Raw genomic sequence first — 17384 nt, 5'->3', positions numbered from 1 at the left:
TGTGGATCAAAAAGCTCACTCTCTCTCTCATCCCAACACATGACATGGCATGGGCTGCCCAACATACCAGACTCTAGCACACATACAACCTTCATGGATCTTTTTCACAAATAAACTTCAATGTAAGTTACATTTAATCAAAACAACAGCAAGGCAACTTATAATGTCTAACCAAGGGTTCCAGTTTGTTTGATATGTTGTCTTTTAATGATCGTTTGAGAGAATAAAGTTATCTGTCTGTCTAAAACCCTTTGGTTTCAGATGTTTTGTGCGCTAATGCTTGAGAGCTAGAGCTAATTTATTTCTGGAATTAATGGTGGTTCAAGCTAGCGTGAGCATAAGCTCACCATGATGACTGGTTACTTTTATTAGCATTAGCCAGCGAGTGCCAATGTTAGCCTTACTAAACCATTACTGTTACTCCACAGTAATGAGAGCTTTATGGTTTTGTAGTATTAAGTTGAATTCTGTTATCATTAACAGGTGCACGGTACCATGGTGGTGTGAGCATGATGTGAGAATTCAGCATATATTCTGATTCAACTGGAAATGCAGAAAGTGTGTATATTCCCTTTAATCCTTCCTGTATCATTATGTAACCTCATATGAATAAACCTCAAAGAAACCAGTTTGGCTCTTTACATCAAATAACAGGTACAATTCAAATTAAATGCAAAAGAGGAGTATGACTCACCAAGTTACTTTTTCCATGGATACTTTTGCTGCTCTTGACTGACTCAAGCAGTCTTTTGTCCTTAAGCAAGCCAGAGTTTTTGCAGGACTTGGCGCATTTGCGCTGTATACAATATTGTAATGCAAACTACTTTTTTGCAACCCATTTTACTACAAAGATGGTCTGGTCATTGACCATCAGCAACGACCGTCTGGGTCACCTTTAAAATAGAACCACTAAAATATGGCTCCTGCCTAATTGCATGAGTTTGTGTGGGTTATGAAACCTAAATCACTTCCTCCTCCAATCCAATTTCAACCATAGACTGTATAAAATATGGACGTAGTATCCGTGACGTCACCCATCTGTTTCTGAAGCGCTGTTTTGTGGCCTATCGTCGGCGTGGGCCATGTTGCTGCTGTCAAGCGATTGTAATGTAAAGGGGCGGGCTTTGAGCCTCCTAGCCAACAGCTACAGTGTTCCCGCCTGTCAATCAAGTCAGCTGCGCCTCTCATTGGAAGACTTGTGATCTCTATATCTTCGAAATTGCCGCGTTAGAAAAAAGTTCAGCCCCCTGTACAGTGTGTTCTGATCGAGAAATGAGCTATCCAGACTATGCTTGCCTTTAGTACCAGACTGTAAACATGTTTATTTCTGCTGTAAAGATTGGCTTTTTAAAATTGGTTTGTATATGGTTTCCGGTACTTCGGAAGACAGCCTCAAGCGGATCCTCAATGAATTGCAGTTTTTAGCACATCTGCATTAGAATCATATTTTTAGCCCGGAGGTTGCCGCCTGATCTCAACAAACAATATCCAAGATGGACAATTCCTATACTGTGAATTTTAATGCTTATAACCACAGTGAAATGTTAGGTCTTAGACTTTACAGCACACTAAATAAGTATTCTCTTATATTTCTTTTCACTGCAAATATTAATCTAGTTGAATGAGATTTTTTTTTGTCCTGAAAAACAACGTATACATGTACAGGACAAAATCAAAGATGTTAGCAGTACCACTTTGTCCTCAGGGGTGCCAAACTCAACAGACAAAAAACTGTTGTGGAAGAATTTACAGAGGTTAGTGGATCCATAAGGCTGGTTTATACTTCTGCATCAACCCCGCAGCAGTATTCAACGCAGATGTGAGCACTACATACTTGTGCGTCAATGTGTCTATGTTGTGCAGCAATACTCAGCCGAAACGCTTGAGGGCACTGTAGTATCAGATTGTCGGGTCGCCTGTTGTTTGGCCCTGCTACGGTTTCTGCTTGCTTTTTCACAGCGAATAAGAATGTATTGTGTTAATTTACAGCTGATACATGTTTGTCATACAGCAGTGATTACAGGGAAGCATAGAGAGGGGACTTCGGAGGAGATGAAATCCATGGCCATTTGCGGAGATTCTGGAAGTGTTGTAAATTCAGGAAATACAATGCTGTCGAGCGGACCATTAACAGGGTTTGCGGTCCGTGGTGATTTGACACGTAGTTACATTTTGGAGGAGGTTGACGTAGGCTACCCAGACCTACGCACGTATGCTACACTGTCGATTTGACATAGAAGTATAAACCAGGCTTTACTGCAGTGGAAAACATAAAAGGGATAATGGTCCACTCATGTAATTGGAGCATGTGAATATCATGAGGGTTTGAAACATGGTGAAAGTCAAAGAATGCAGTTTTGTCTGCAAATACTTTAGACGCATGTCAGAGCCTTTACAGGTCGGAATTTCCAGAAGAAGTTTAAATTATCAGTGAAGGAGACACTACAGATACAACAGGCAAAAAAGAGCCATGCATGCATCAAACATCTTTTCATATTTTACATCCAATGTAAATAATTCCTGCCTAGTTTTGCCGATTTGTCAGAATTTCTCTGAAGTGTTTACTGTCTTCAAAGCCCAGACTTACTCTTTTGGTTCAAATGTGAATTTAACAGCAACTCCAATTTATGAAGACAAGGAGAACTGGGGAAGTGTACTCCCCAGTCAATGGGGAACCAGAAACTTCTAAACCAACTCCTACATCAAATAAGCACCAAGTACAGACGAGTACTGAGGAGTAATCATAAGCTTGCTTCAAAGCAATATGCAAATCATGAACAGGCCTGGAAAATCACAAACAGACGTTCAAAGATTCCAAACTTAAGTGGAAGCGCCATGGATATTTGGTTAATCTAACATTTCAAGCCTCATTTAAGCAGCTTAATAAGTTCAATATTGATACATCTTATATTGCAAACAAGGGATATCGAGGAGAATTAAGATCAGCTTTGCAAAAACGGATTTAGCATTTTCCTGACAAATTGTCTTTTTTCTTTCCTTTTTTATTCACACACTTACTCCCAGCAGAAAACCTCACTGCAGAACAAGAAGAGGAAATAAAAAGATTTTATTTTCACACAAACGTCTCAGCATCTTAAATCAGTATGCCTGACAAATGAATGGGATGAATATTTTTTTATATCCTGCTTTTAAAAAGACAAACAAAAGTTTAAAAAAAGCATACATCTTCAGGTACATGTTTAAGTGCATTTAATACCAAAGATTAAACCAAAAGAGGAGTTTTAAACTCGATTAAAACAGAGAAAGGGCAGACATAGCATAGGAAAAAACATAAATAGCAAGAAAGGAGAAGAAGATTTTAAAATGTATTGATCCAGAATAAATATATACACTGATGCAGCATCCCTTCTTAAACAAATACAGACACAGACAATTACAGACAAGGTAAAAAGATAGTTTAAAACGTGGACGGACATACAGGGAGGATGAGTAGATGTGCTTTTATTCCTCTCAAATCAATCTCTTAAATGTTAAAACTGAAGCTTTATAAAAGCTTTAAGCTATCATTGGTTAACACTTTTTAACGCGAGTTAGTAAGTAGAAAAAAAAAGTAGAATCAAGAGAAGTTAAGTCTACTCTGCAAAACAACAGTAAATGTCAGTTTATGTGACGGGTCTCTCACCCAGTTAGTCACTTAAAGAAGCCACAACACAGTAAAGGGGACACAAGATCAACTTTAAATTTAGCTAAATAAAATATATATTACAAAGAGCTTTGCAGCCTGTTTGTTAAATAGTAATACCCCTACATCTGAGGATAGGTTTAACGGTTGTTCCAAAGCAGAGCGACATAAAACTGGCATTAAGAGATACTGGACAGGATGAAGTCTCCGTTTAAACCAGGAGAGACTGGCGTTACCTTGGTATATATATATAGTTAGTGTTAATGCTCCACTGAACGAGGTACACTGTGGTGACAAAACAGGTTGAACAGGAGATAAGATAATAATCACTTTGACAAAAAAAATCAATAATTTCAAGATAATCTATAAACAAATGTCTTCAAAAAACAGAGCATCCTTCACTTTTAAAGGGTAAGGCTAACCTTACCAGAATCAGTGCCATGGCGCACTGAAGCCTCGAGCGTGGTGTAGTACCGTTCCAGAAAAGTCAGAGTGACACTTATTTCAAGCATTGCTCATGTTTGAGGAGATGTGCCAAGCCTTCTTCAACGCAAGATCCAATAAGGAACTATATTTTCTGTTGTGGATCACATGATCGGCATCAGGCAGATGACTCGAAGAGGCCCACATTTCAGCCGGGGAGCACTAAGCTGGACAATCCTGATACTGTCAAATATCAGACTGAAGTTTGTCCCTAGCTTAAGTGCATTTTTGGAAAACATGGCTACATGCGGATAGTGCAGAGCTTCAGTATGGGGAAATAACAAGTCTGTCATACTTTACAGGTAGCCTAAGCTTCAAACACAAACACCTGTCCATTCAGGTCCTGTTCTTAGCTGCTGTCAAGGCAAAGCAGGTGAGAGCTGTTTGACTCCTGCTGGTACTCCAGAGCAGCAGCAGCCACAGAGCCTCAGATGAGGTGGGTGGTTGAACGACTGAATGTGTGGTACTTCCTCTCAAACATGGAATGCAGATTTACCATTGATGGGGAATGGTGTGCCTGTAAAACAGAGAAAGAGGATTAGGTACAACAAAAATATTGTCTAGAAAAAGTGAGAGAAAACTAATGCCTCTAATGATGTTAGGTGAATCCATCTTTTTGTTGGTCCATCATCTTAGTTTTTATTATTTTGTGCGCTCTGAAGCCTGGTCTATACTTCCTTGTCGAATCGACAACGTAGCCTACGTCGTAGCCTACGTCGTAACCTATGTCGTAGCCTACGTCGTAGCCTACGTCGTAGCCTACGTCGTAACCTATGTCGTAGCCTACGTCGTAGCCTACGTCGTAGCCTACGTCGTAGCCTACGTCATAGCTCTGCATAACTCTTTTTCGGCTCCAGACGTGCGGAGCCTGACGTGCTCCTCCTCCAAAATGTAACCACACGTCGAAATGACGTGGACCACAAGTCCTATGATGAGTCCTCACAAGGGCATTGTAGTTCCTGAATGTACAGCACTCGACGTCAATCAGCCACCTATTTCATCTCCTCCGTCTTCTTATTAGGGATGGGCAATTCAAGCCAAAATACTATTCGATAATCATTGGCATCTATTCGACGATTATTCGATTCTGAGAAACGGAGAACCAGCCTTACTTCTTATCTCTATTCTTCCTGGTAATAATTGCTGTGTGATAAACGGCAACCTGTATTACCTCAAGATTGACATAACATGTTCGGAATCGCTTTGAAAAAGCAAACAGAAAATGTACCGTGACAGGAAACCGGCAACCCGACTATCATAGAGACCACACTGGCCTCAAGTGTTTCGGCAGAGTACTGCAGAGCTACGCAGACAAGCGGCAACCTCCGGTCTAATAATATGAGTCCAATGCTGAAGTGCTAAAAACTGCAGTTCATCAAAGTTCTCCAGAAGTACCAGAAACCACATACACACCAATTCAGAAAAGACGATCTTTACGGCAGAAATAAACATGTTTACAGCCTGGTACAAAAGACGAGTGTAGTCTGGATAGCTCATGTCTCGATCGGCACACTCTGTATGGGGGCTGAATTTTCTTCTAACTCAGCAATTTCGAAGATATTGAGATTACCAGTATTCCAATGAGAGTCACAGCTGACTTGATTGACAGGCGGGAACACTGTAGCTGTTGGCTAGGAGGCTCAAAGCCCGCCTATATACGTTACACTCGCTCAACAGCAGCAATATGGATGCAGCCGACGATTGGCCTCAAAACAGCGCTTCAGAAACAGATACTTTATGCAGTCTATGGCTACAGCGCAGAAGTATAAACCAGGCTTAAGTCTATAACTAGGATACAGTAACATTATCACATTGAACTAACTACATCTAATGTAGCAAGAAACATGAGCAGTCAAAATCTATTTTTCCTGTTTGACTGTTCATGTGTGTCCAGTCAGACAATCTTTTTCATAATTCAGTGTTTTCAGATCTCAACTATCACTTGGTAATCAGCAGGAGAACTTTGTCTTATTCATTAGGATATGAAAGCATAGGTTAAAGTTTGATTTTATTAGTATTTAGTGTCTGCTTAGCATTCAACTCAGTTTTAAGTTGAATAGCTGAGATACATTGTCATGTTAGCATTCTATCGCACAGTCAAGAGTGATTTTGAGTGTTTGTGTGTGGACAAGGTTGGTTTTTGTGCCGAGTTGACTAAGACAAAATGCTGTTATTAGCATCTCTCTGCCTCCTAAGCCAAACCTTGGCACTAAAGTAAAGGACAAGCACACCAAAAACACACTTCAATGACTTCCCACTTGGCTTCTTTTATACACAGACACACACACTCAAGTGCTCTCTTCTGCACTCTGTTGGAATTTTCTGATGAGCAGTAATTAGTGAAAGGTGGCAGCGATTAAATATAAGTTAGTGGTGCTACAGGGGTTCAGAAATACAGAGGGTGATTACAACTACATGAATGAGCAGATGAACAGGTTGCTTTCACAGGAGAAGTGGGCAGGGCAGCACTGGTCACAATGCAAACATATCTGACCGTCATGATACAGCTGTTGTAATTAACCTGGCATACTCATGAACACTTAGTTTGTAAGAACATATCAAGGATTAAAGGACTTCTGCCTCAGCAGGATGCAGAAAAACTGGTCCATGCATTTATCTTTAGCAGACTAGACTACTGTAACGGGGTCTTTACAGGACGACTCCCTAAAAAGTCCATCAGACGGCTGCAGCTCATACAGAATGCTGCTGCTCGAGTCCTAACAAGGACCAAAAAGGTAGATCACATCACTCCAGTTCTTAGATCTCTACACTGGCTTCCTGTCTGTCAGAGAATATACTTTAAAATCCTGCTGATGGTTTATAAAGCACTGAATGGTTTAGGCCCAAAATACATTGCTGATCTGCTGCTACTTTATGAAACATCTGGACCTCTGAGGTCATCAGGTGCTGGTCTGCTTTCAGTCCCAAGAGTCAGAATGAAACATGGTGAAGCAGCGTTTAGTCATAATGCACCACATATCTGGAACACACTCCCTGAAAGCTGTAGGTCCGCTCCAACTCTCACCTCTTTTAAAACAAAGACTAAGACTTTCTTATTTACCTCTGCCTTCCTATCTTAGCTCATTTTAACTCTCTTTAATGCAAATTTTAAATTTACTTTTAATATATTTCTAATTTTCCTTTTCTTTTCTGTTTTATTATATTTGTCATTTTAATTATGTTCTTTTATACCTGTCTGAATGTTTCCAATCTTTTAATGTTTTAATGTAAAGCACACTGAGTTGCCCTCGTGTATGAACTGTGCTATACAAATAGAGCTGCCTTGCTTTGTACTGGTGTGCATGAAGATGTCTTCATTTAGGATTCAGCCAGTACACGCACGCACGCACGCACGCACGCACGCACGCACGCACACACGCACACACACACACACACACACACACACACACACACACACACACACAGATTGCCCCAGAGATATATTACCAGTGCCATGTCAAGGGGTTCTTTCTTCCTCTCAACATAAAGTTTACCCAGATGTGCTTTTTACTGGAGCTAATTAAGAGGGGTTGATCACAACCCTATCACAGCAGTCTTTTACTTGCAGGGCTGTAAATCTAACCTGAGAGTGTCACCTGTTTGAACAGAGTATGATAGACTGCAGGGGGAAGGCAGAGCTAACACTCCCTCTGCTGAGGAAGGTACTGTTGTCACTCATTGTGGATAGTCTCTCTGACTGAGAAGTCACAGCCCAGCATGGCCTCATCACTACAACTCATGCAGTACAGCAGGTAAAGAGGGGATTTCTTTACCAGCGCAGGTTTTCTTTTTTTTTAAGTTGGCATTTGGCTGGTTTATTTCTGTATTACAAACTTGTGACAGATCTACAACAATAACACAATCCAAAAATAGGAGTGCAGCTCTTCTTTCAAGAAAAGCTGGTGTACATAGGTTCGTGCCACAAGCACACTAAGCGTCAAGTGAGTTCAGAGCTACTGGCATAACTGAGCCCAAGGACAAATTCCTTGATGTGAACTGTTTTATATAGGAGGTTTTAATGCCTGGAATGCTCTTCCCATCGCAAATAGAAATCTCAAGAACAAAATCTCTGTTAAAAAAAGTCATCAAAAGATTTGTTTGAAGCTTAAAGTAGATTCAATTATTATCTGTTGTGATCTTCTGACTGTTTCGTTATTCTTTGTATTACTTTCTCTTTCTATTTCCTCAGGGTTGCTATAGCTTATTTCATGTTCAGCAATATTGTATTATATATTTTAAGATGTTTTGAATTGGGATTGTAAATTACAGTTTTTTATTGTTGTTATGTGTGGATCCCTGGAAGAGTAGCGACTACGTTGTGGAAGCCAAAGGGGATCCGAATATTTTGTGTAAATCCACATAAAACATGGAGGAAAAATGTCCATTAGTTTCAATTGCATTTTAATTGTAACACAAAGCAGCTGGTGAGTGTGTTGGTTGCACCCCACGAAGCCACCTCTAAAATTAGTTACAACAATTATCTCTGTGGGTATGACTCAAACTAAGTCCATTCCTAGCGCTGACAGCTGTAATGTCACAAACAGTATCTATATAAAGGCTAATGAATATGTTTTCACTGCAGTTTTGCTCTATGATGTATTTAAAGACCACTTAAAAAGAACAGAAAAGACAGCTGCTTCTGGTGGTGTACCTTTTTATACAAGAAGCATATTCCTCTTGCTGACAGGTTGAATATTAAAAGTCATGCTACGTTTATATTTCACAATGTTTAGGACACACTTAGTTTATTTCTTCTTATACATATTTATCTAACCAGATACAGCGTATTCAGCAAATGAGCTCAATGAATTCAGTCGTTGCTTTCATATCAAAATTGTGAAGTTACGTGGCGCCGTTGGGCTCACGGTTTAAGCTAGCACCCGATATACCGAGGCTGTGGTCCTCGTTGCTAGGTTGTGGGTTCGAATCCCAGCATTGACAATTTGCTGCATGTCTACCCTCACTCTCTGCTCTCTACCTTTCCTGTCTCTCTTCAACTGTCCTATCCATCAAAGGTGAAAATGCCCCAAAATATACCTTTAAAAATGGTGAAAATACTATATGACTGATTTAGTGTGTAATGCATTCACATGTACTAAAGTAACTCTCTCTTTAAGAAAAATTAAATACAAATATTTTATATGGTTGACACCATTATTATATGTTGCCCTGAGTGATCAGTAAAACTAAATTTGTTGTTGTATTTCTATTGAATTTGGGACATAAAGTGTCCACAGACTCATCCATCAGATCAGTTCAAATGTAAGACACAAAACAGGTCATCTACCACCGCGGGTTAAACCTCAGATGGGAAGTCAGCCTTCCTCTTATGAATACATTGACATTTTAATTTTAGTGAGAGTTATTTTGTAAACAAGCCAAAACACAAAGAGCATGACATCCAAAAATTAAAGGTATGCCATGACATTTGGATTTTCTACTTGATATTTTCTGCTACTGACATTGACAATAGTTCTTAAAGTTCAATTTAAAAGAAACAGTGGATATAAAGTTTAAATCTCATATATTTGTTTTTAAAAGTGTCGGTATGACTGAAATGTTTTTGCACTTTGCACTTACAGAAAGCTGAGTGTAATATCAACAGAGATTGTCTGGTTTTAAGCAAAAACGTTGATGTATTTATTATTTTGTAAAACCCTTTTCTGTGACTTTCATAGATCTATCAGTATGAGGCGGTAGTGTGAGACACTTTTAAACGCTCTCTTAAGGAAGCGTTTTATCCTGTGGTAAAACCATAGACTTTATAAAATATGGATGTAGTATCAACCATCTGTTCCTGAAGCATTGTTTTGAGGCCAATCGTGCTGTCGAGCGATTGTGACGTAAAGAGGCCAACAGCTACAGTGTTCCCGCCTGTCAATCAAGTCAGCTGTGCCTCTCATTGGAAGACTCGTAATCTCAATATCTTAAAAACTGCTGCAATGGAAAAAAATTCAACCACCGTACACTGTGTTCCGATCGAGAAATTAGCTATCCAGACTACACTCGTCTTTTGTACCAGGCTGTAAACATGTTTATTTCTGCTGTAAAGATCGTCTTTTTTAAATTGGTGTGTATGTGGTTTCTGGTACTTCTGGAGCCAGCCTCAAGTGGATCCTCGATGAACTACAGTTTTAAGCACTTCCGCATTGGACACATATTTTTAGACCGGAGTTTGCAGCTTGAGTTAACAGGCTTCCGTTAGGACAACTCTATTATGTCAACCCCAAATGTAACATTTTTTACATGGATACAATAATCATCAGTAGCAGCCACCTCGTGGAGATCCCCAGCCACCTCCAACACCAGTTAGTAACCCAGGTGATTCACAAGAACAGAGCTATGCCAAATCAACCCTTACAATCTCTGCCCTTACATGTACACTGATACAACGGTGGATAATCCATCCATCAGTGCTTACATTGATACATCTTTATCTATGTAACTTATCACAGGGGTTCAGCGTTCAGCTGTTAGGCCGACTGTTATTTAACTGATGGTATTTAATGATCTGTATCTCAGGGTCTCAGCTTTTAAGGAGTTGATTTGGGATAAGAAATGCACCAGTGGTAATTGGGTGTTAAAAGGCTAACAGAGATTGTGTACTAAGGGTTATTTAGAAAAAAGATAGAAATGATTTTGGTGCACCCCAAGCTGAAATGAGAACACAATAATATTTGCTCACGTCAGACTCCTGGACTGAGGTTAGCGATGGTTTAAAGCAGAGTCTCCCTGCGAGGACTGGTCAGGACAGCCTTGCGTGGATCCAAGGAGACTAGAGGACCCTTGGACGGGTCAGAAAAGGTCTTGCCTTTGACACTGACAGGCTGAGGAGGAGCTGGGAACCTTGCCTGGGGCCCTACAGAAGGTCTGGACACATAGTGGCTGGGTCTGGACACAAAATGGTTAGCTCTGGACACATACTGGCTAGGTTTTGGCTGGGTGGTTTGGGTGATGCTCTGAGGGGAGTTTGGAACAGCTGGAATGGAAGTTGTTACGTGGCGGGGTGAAGAAGGTGGCTGTTTGGCATTGTAAAGGCCTATTTGAGGTTGAGCTGATTGGGTTGATAATGGAGCATGAAGGATAGACCTGCGCTCTTGGTTGTTAGAGCGATAGTTAGGGCTGAGGCCTATGCTAAGCTCAGGACGAGGGGCGGGGATAGAGCTATGTGGGGGGTTTCGGGCTGGGCTGCAGGAGGTTCGCATATAGACAGGGACCCTGGCTTGGCTAGGCTCAGGACGAGGGGCGGCGATAGAGCTATGTGGGGGGTTTTGGGCTGGGCTGCAGGGGGTTTGCATACAGACAGGGACCCTGGCTTGGCTAAGCTCAGGACGAGGGGCGGGGATAGGGCTATTAGGGGGGATTTGGGCTGGGCTGCAGGGGGTTCGCATACAGACAGAGACCCTGGCTCTGACAGGAGGATGGTCCAGAGAGTTGGATCGCTGTACCATGGCACTACTCTTGGCAGAATCACTCAAACTGAATGTTGAGGCAGAGCGAGACATCTGGAGCACATAACAGAGAGGACAACACATATGGAACAGGGACATATCATGAAATCACAAAACAAGACAGAGACAGAGCAGACATGCTGTAATGCAATTCAAAAGCAAAGAACATCTTCAGGGGTAGAGCTTGGCGATATTGAAAAAGATGTTATCACAATAAAATGTTTCATATCAGTCAATATTGCTGGGTCGACACAGTGACACAGACTAATGACTCTGTTTTGAGTTGCTAGGTTTCTTCATCGTCACTGTCGCTTGATTCAGCTCTGTTTACATTCCGCTCCAAACGTCTTTTCGCCCCCGCCAACCTCTCATCCTGCGACGTGATTAGCTGTTCAATGCAGTCTTCTACTTCTGTCTAATGTTAGGTAGCAACTAGCGTTCAAGGCACATTAGCACACCCTCCCTTTCCAGTGGTTGGGGGTGTAAGTACAGGTTTAAATATATAAAATCTTTGGAGAACATTTGTTATATTTATATTGAGAAAATTATATTGTGATAATTATCTTTATTGAATTATCGCCCAGCCCTATTCAGGGGTAAAACCAAAAACACCTGGCTTCATCTGGAACAGCATCAAGAAGAAGCAGAAGCTGAAGCCAACAACCGGTCTCTGGTTTATGAGGTCAGTTCTTAATATTTTTCACTTCTTGCTAAAAAGCCACAAGGACTGCCTTTCTGTCAAATACATATCTTGCATTATTGGGTACGTCAATGAAATGAATAGCTTCACTTGATGTTGTTACCTTCTTGTTCTACTTTTCATTCCACTGTTTGTTTTAATAACTCTATATTTCTATAAATGATTAAAACACTGGCAAAAGAACAAAGGAAATAAGTTAATAAATAATGCTAAAATAATCCCCCAGCACATTAAAGAGCATAAGCCTCTTTTCTGCTTTTTAATCGACTTTCATCAAAAAGACTGACTGACTGAAATCTATCCCATCAAATTTTCAAGGACAGATCAATTGCCTGGTTGCCAGTGAAAAGAGAATGAGATGGAGAGAACAGAAAGGAAACAAGGAACAGATGGTAACGGCCAGTCAGTATTGATGAAGTCTGAACAAGGGATGTTCTGAAGGGACACATTTTTCAGCATCTTAAACTGAAGCTTACATACATTTTGCTCAATTGACTATTTTCTCAGATTTGTCTTACTGGTTGACTAGTTGGCCAGTGGGAATTTACATTGGCTAAAGATAGGATCACAGTCTAGGTGTGTAAACAATGTCAAATTGGTTTGCTGCATGTGGCTACAGTTAGCAGATCTAGCACCACCAGCCTAAGGTCCTCCATGCAGGTTTAACGTCCAATAAGTAATACATAGCACCAAGAAACTAGACATCGTCTGCAAACAACTTAATCCCCACTTCCTAAATCAAAATATTACATTACTGTCATTCTGAACTAACAAAGTTTGGGTGCAACCACTGCTGTGGTTTTAATGGAGTAGCAAGATGACTGTAACAAATGACTGTTTGTTTTTTTTTAATTCAAAGACAGTCGAAGGTACTGCATTTTGGTTCTGCAAGTAATCATTTTGCAACATTAAGTGCATTTTACTTCCTCCTTATATTTTGTATTGATAAAATGTAGCCAAACTATGTGTTTACACGCCAACCATGCAAGCCACTGAGCATCAGAATTTTTCTTTGTGTGGTTCAATACCTGTAAGCTGGCAATTCAATTTTGCTCCAAAACTTTATTAGACAGTAAATATGTTTGTAAGCCAATGATTTGATTTAAAGTCCTCATTAGAACCTGGTTTTGATCCCCATCCCTAGTCAGCTCAAGACAAAAACAGTGATCAATACATACCATAAAATTTGAGATGTTAAAAAAAAAAGATTCTCAATAGTGTTTGACAACATGAACTGTACAAACACTATTGAGAATTTGATTTGTATTATTTTAAGATATGCGTGTAAACAGAAACACTTACAGCCAGTGTGGAGCTGCTGCCAATACGGTTTTCACAACTCAGCCTCTGCAACTTCTCATCTGGAGTACTGTTGGCCATGAACGCCCTCTGGATCACACGCTTTGGGGTCTTGGTGAAAGAAAAGGCCCTTGTCACCTGGGACACATACAGAACAGAATGTTAGTAAGTCATATTTATATAGACATATTCATGTGGCCATGTGTTATTATTGCTTGGAACATCTTCTGTAATTTTAGTATCTGTAAAAATCACTCTGTTGCACTTGGTATCAATCACAGCCAAGATCGATTATACAGTGTTGTTCTTTACTTGTTCCAAACACAGTATCGTATCACTGAGTCTTTTTTCCATCTTTTTTTTTATTTTTACAGAGCACCTACGCCTGGCATCACATTTCTAAATCATGAAACACCATAGACTGTATAAATAATGGACGTAGTATCTGTGACGTCACCCATTTGTTCCTGAGTGCTGTTTTGAAGCCAATTGGCGGCGGCGGCAGCCATATTGGAAATGGGGAACTCAGCCAGGCAATGTGTGACGTAAAGAGGCAGGGTTTGAGCCTCCTCGCCAACAGCTATGTGTTCCCGCCTGTCAGTCATGTCCTTATTAGGGCAAAATTCCCCCCCCATAATAGTGTGAGCTGATAGAGAAATTAGCTACGTACAGCCAAGCCTTTTTTTGAACCAGGCTGTAAACATGTTTATTAATGCTGCAGGGATTTTCTTTCTTGAAATGGTGTGTATGTGGTTTCTGGTGATGTTGCATCCAGCCTCAAGTGGATTCTCGATGAATTGCAGTTTATAACACTTCCGCATGGGCTTCATATTTTGAGACCGGAGGTTGCCGTTTGGCCTGGCATCACATTTCTAAATCATGAAACACGTGTTATCCTTTGTTTACCAACAATCCCTATAACTTGCTTGAAAACATACAGGTCAATTACATATCCCTTAACCTACTGACCTAACCAAGCATTACCCCAAGACATTATTGAAATAGTTCATGTGTTCTTTATATAAAATAGGACATTTTCCAATAACTTTATCAAGTCAGCACATGATTGTGGGGTCTTAATTCAGTGGACTGAAAGGATCAGATTAGTGTTATTCGAGTAGTCCAAATAATGAACATTTGTGCTGGAGTTTTTAAATAAATCAGGAGAGCAATCACCCCCACGCCAAGACATGAAGCTATGCACAGACTGCATAAGAGGAGAGGATAAAAAGATGAAACAGGATGAAGAAAATGAGAATCATTGGCATTAAAAAAGTCCATATTTCAGAGCAAGCTTTAAAAGGTGAAAGTTAAGATATGGGTCCCCCTGCTATCTTAGCTTCCCAAAAAGTTATTAGCCTCTGTGGCAGCTTCTGAGAGGAATTGTGAGAAGTCCTGGGGTTTTATGAGAGGCCAAACATTTTGCTGGTAGTATCACTGTCAATTATGATACAATGTTATCTATTCAAGTATAAATGCAAACGTATTTATCAAACAGTAAACAGCTGCTGACCTCTGACATTGGAGTGACCTAAAACGGCAAAATAAGCAATAAGGAGAAGAAGATACGTTTGTAAAAAACAAGAGAAATTGGTGGAATAAGTGGCAGGACAATCCGGCCCATAGTATTTATTTAAGCTCTCAACTTTCTCTGCTCTCAAGTGTTCCCTAAAATGTTCCCAGAAGCAGCTTTAAAAATCAGATAAACAATTTTTTTCTGCACACTGTTAGACGCTTTCACATATTCATCATCCCATTACAAAGATTGTTTCAGGCAGTACCATGCTTGGTTTTGGTTCAAAATAAATATTCTTAGCTGCCCGCTCAACGAGAGGCTGGGAAGGACAGCTGAAAATAAATAGATAAATACAAATACAAATAATAATCCTACAGATTTTAGTTCAAGTCAATTTTATGAGAAACTGCATATTAATGATAAAGAGGAAAAGTCTCAAATAATGTCTAGATAATATGCATATTTTCTCCATGATCTGGAGTACAATTGACTGTGTCCTGCCAGTCTGAGGGTTTCCCCCATGTGGTCTGGTCTGGTCTGGTTTGGTTTAACATGGTTCAGTACGGTTTGGCATTGTAAACCCTGATCATGCTTGCGTTTCCTCAGCAAACGGAACCCTTTGATGAAGCCGTTTGCTTTGATTTTCATGTCCGCGTTGCAGTCAACACATCAGAACGTTCATTCTGCTGTTGTGAGTAGCAAAAAGTCTCACATGTGTCTCACTCTAGGGAATAGAAGGATTTTTTTTCCCACGAGCCACAGAGGGGTCTTGGCAAAAGATGTAGAAAATTATACATTGCAGTCTTTATTGGCTTTATAATCAGTTATATTTTGGTAAACAGCATGGAAAATGTAGCATGAAAGCACTTCAGGAATTATTTTCAAAGCAAAAGCTCAATCCTTTTTTTTCCTGTGGAGAGACTCCTTATTTTTACACTGCTTTTAGTTATTTAGTATAAGAATTACCATTCATACCGCTTTATTCAAGCCTACAGTTAACTTTCATCGGAAAAAAAATTGTCATGAAATGCATTGACTGCAGGTAAGCTATGTTAATTATTAACAAAATCAGGTTACAGGAAATATTTTGTCTTGTGCGATCTCCCTCTCCCTTTATATCTATCTCTGTACCCCTCTCTCTGCTCAGCTGGTGTCTGTTAAGTACCCAAGTTTTTCCCTAGTCTTGTTTAAAAGAATACTTTTAAGAATACTTAAGATACCCATCCTTATTCTTGTTTAAAACAAGACTAGGGATGTGTATTTTAAATATTCTCTGTTATTGATCTTTGGAAATGTTAATGATCAATTATTGATTTATCATTTTTTAAAAACATAAATGTTTGCGATGTGAAAAACAAATGCGCCTTTTCTCTTAAATCAAATTTTCCATAGTGACACAATGTATATATTTGATGGAATTGAATAGCAACAGATCATATTGAGGCATACAAATGTTTAACACGCTGAATATCAACGTGTGGAGCGGGCTCAAAAATAATCTCTGCTGACACAGTCATATAAAGTGAATGCTCAGACTAGATGTGGATTTACTGCAATAAAGGAACTGAACAGAAACATATTTCAGACTCACAGTGTCCAGTTTTCTGTCAATTACTTCGGCTTTTTTTCGCTCTTTTATAAGAACACATTATGTATTGATTGCCATCAGGACATAAAGATCATTTTAACCAATATAACAAAAAGTGTATCTAAGGGGATTGCTTGTGGCCTAGCAGTCTAGGTGCCCCACATACAGAGGCTACAGTCCTCATCGCAGGGGTCGCCGGTTCGATTCCCGGCCTGTCGACAATTTCCTGCATGTCTTCCCCCGCTCTCTACTCCCCACATTTTCTGCCTCTCTTCAGCTGTCCTATCAAATAAAAGCAAAATGGCCCAAAAAAATGATAATAATAAAAAAAAAAAGACAAAAAAAGTGTATCTAAATCTGACTACCAACCTGAAGCTGAAGCTTGGAATGTTGAAGAAACTGATCCCTCTATCTTTACCTTTTTAGAAGTTTTCTTGATGGCCCTGGAGGCTTTACTCAAGGTGCTGTCCATATCCTTGGTGCTGACTTGCAGTGAGTCTGGGTCCGTACACTGAATCATGTCCTCCTGGTTACAAGACAACAAACAAAATAGCTTTAAAAGGAGGAATTAAAAGACTTGGAGTGTGCAATTCATGTAATCAATACCAACAGATACATTTTGCTTTGCTGCAAAAACAGTTGAAGGAGGGGATGTGTAGTCGGATTCACAGACAGACACACAGTCTTTATTTCTCTCTCCCCCG

General features: G+C 39.9%; 1 protein-coding gene across 9 annotated transcripts in view; it reads right to left on the bottom strand.

The window, feature by feature from the left end:
- Window positions 1-3313: 3313 nt before the first annotated feature.
- The window catches only part of ect2 (epithelial cell transforming 2), a 52829-nt gene continuing 38758 nt past the window's right edge, over window positions 3314-17384 (bottom strand). For 5 of the 9 annotated variants that reach the window (XM_034707924.1, XM_034707915.1, XM_034707943.1 and 2 more), the window contains 4 exons: window positions 17099-17206; window positions 13580-13714; window positions 10812-11631; window positions 3314-4643 (listed from right to left, as the gene is read on the bottom strand). In XM_034707924.1, the coding sequence (XP_034563815.1) occupies window positions 10843-11631; window positions 13580-13714; window positions 17099-17206 (1032 nt within the window). In that variant the 3' untranslated portion in view covers window positions 3314-4643; window positions 10812-10842. The remainder of the gene's footprint in view (window positions 4644-10811; window positions 11632-13579; window positions 13715-17098; window positions 17207-17384) is intronic. The other 4 variants (XM_034707977.1, XM_034707967.1, XM_034707958.1 and 1 more) reach the window with 1 other exon arrangement.

This window comes from Notolabrus celidotus, chromosome 2 (genome assembly GCF_009762535.1).
Source record: "Notolabrus celidotus isolate fNotCel1 chromosome 2, fNotCel1.pri, whole genome shotgun sequence".
In the NCBI taxonomy this organism is placed as follows: domain Eukaryota; kingdom Metazoa; phylum Chordata; class Actinopteri; order Labriformes; family Labridae; genus Notolabrus; species Notolabrus celidotus.
This window is presented reverse-complemented; position numbering and strand designations above follow the sequence as displayed.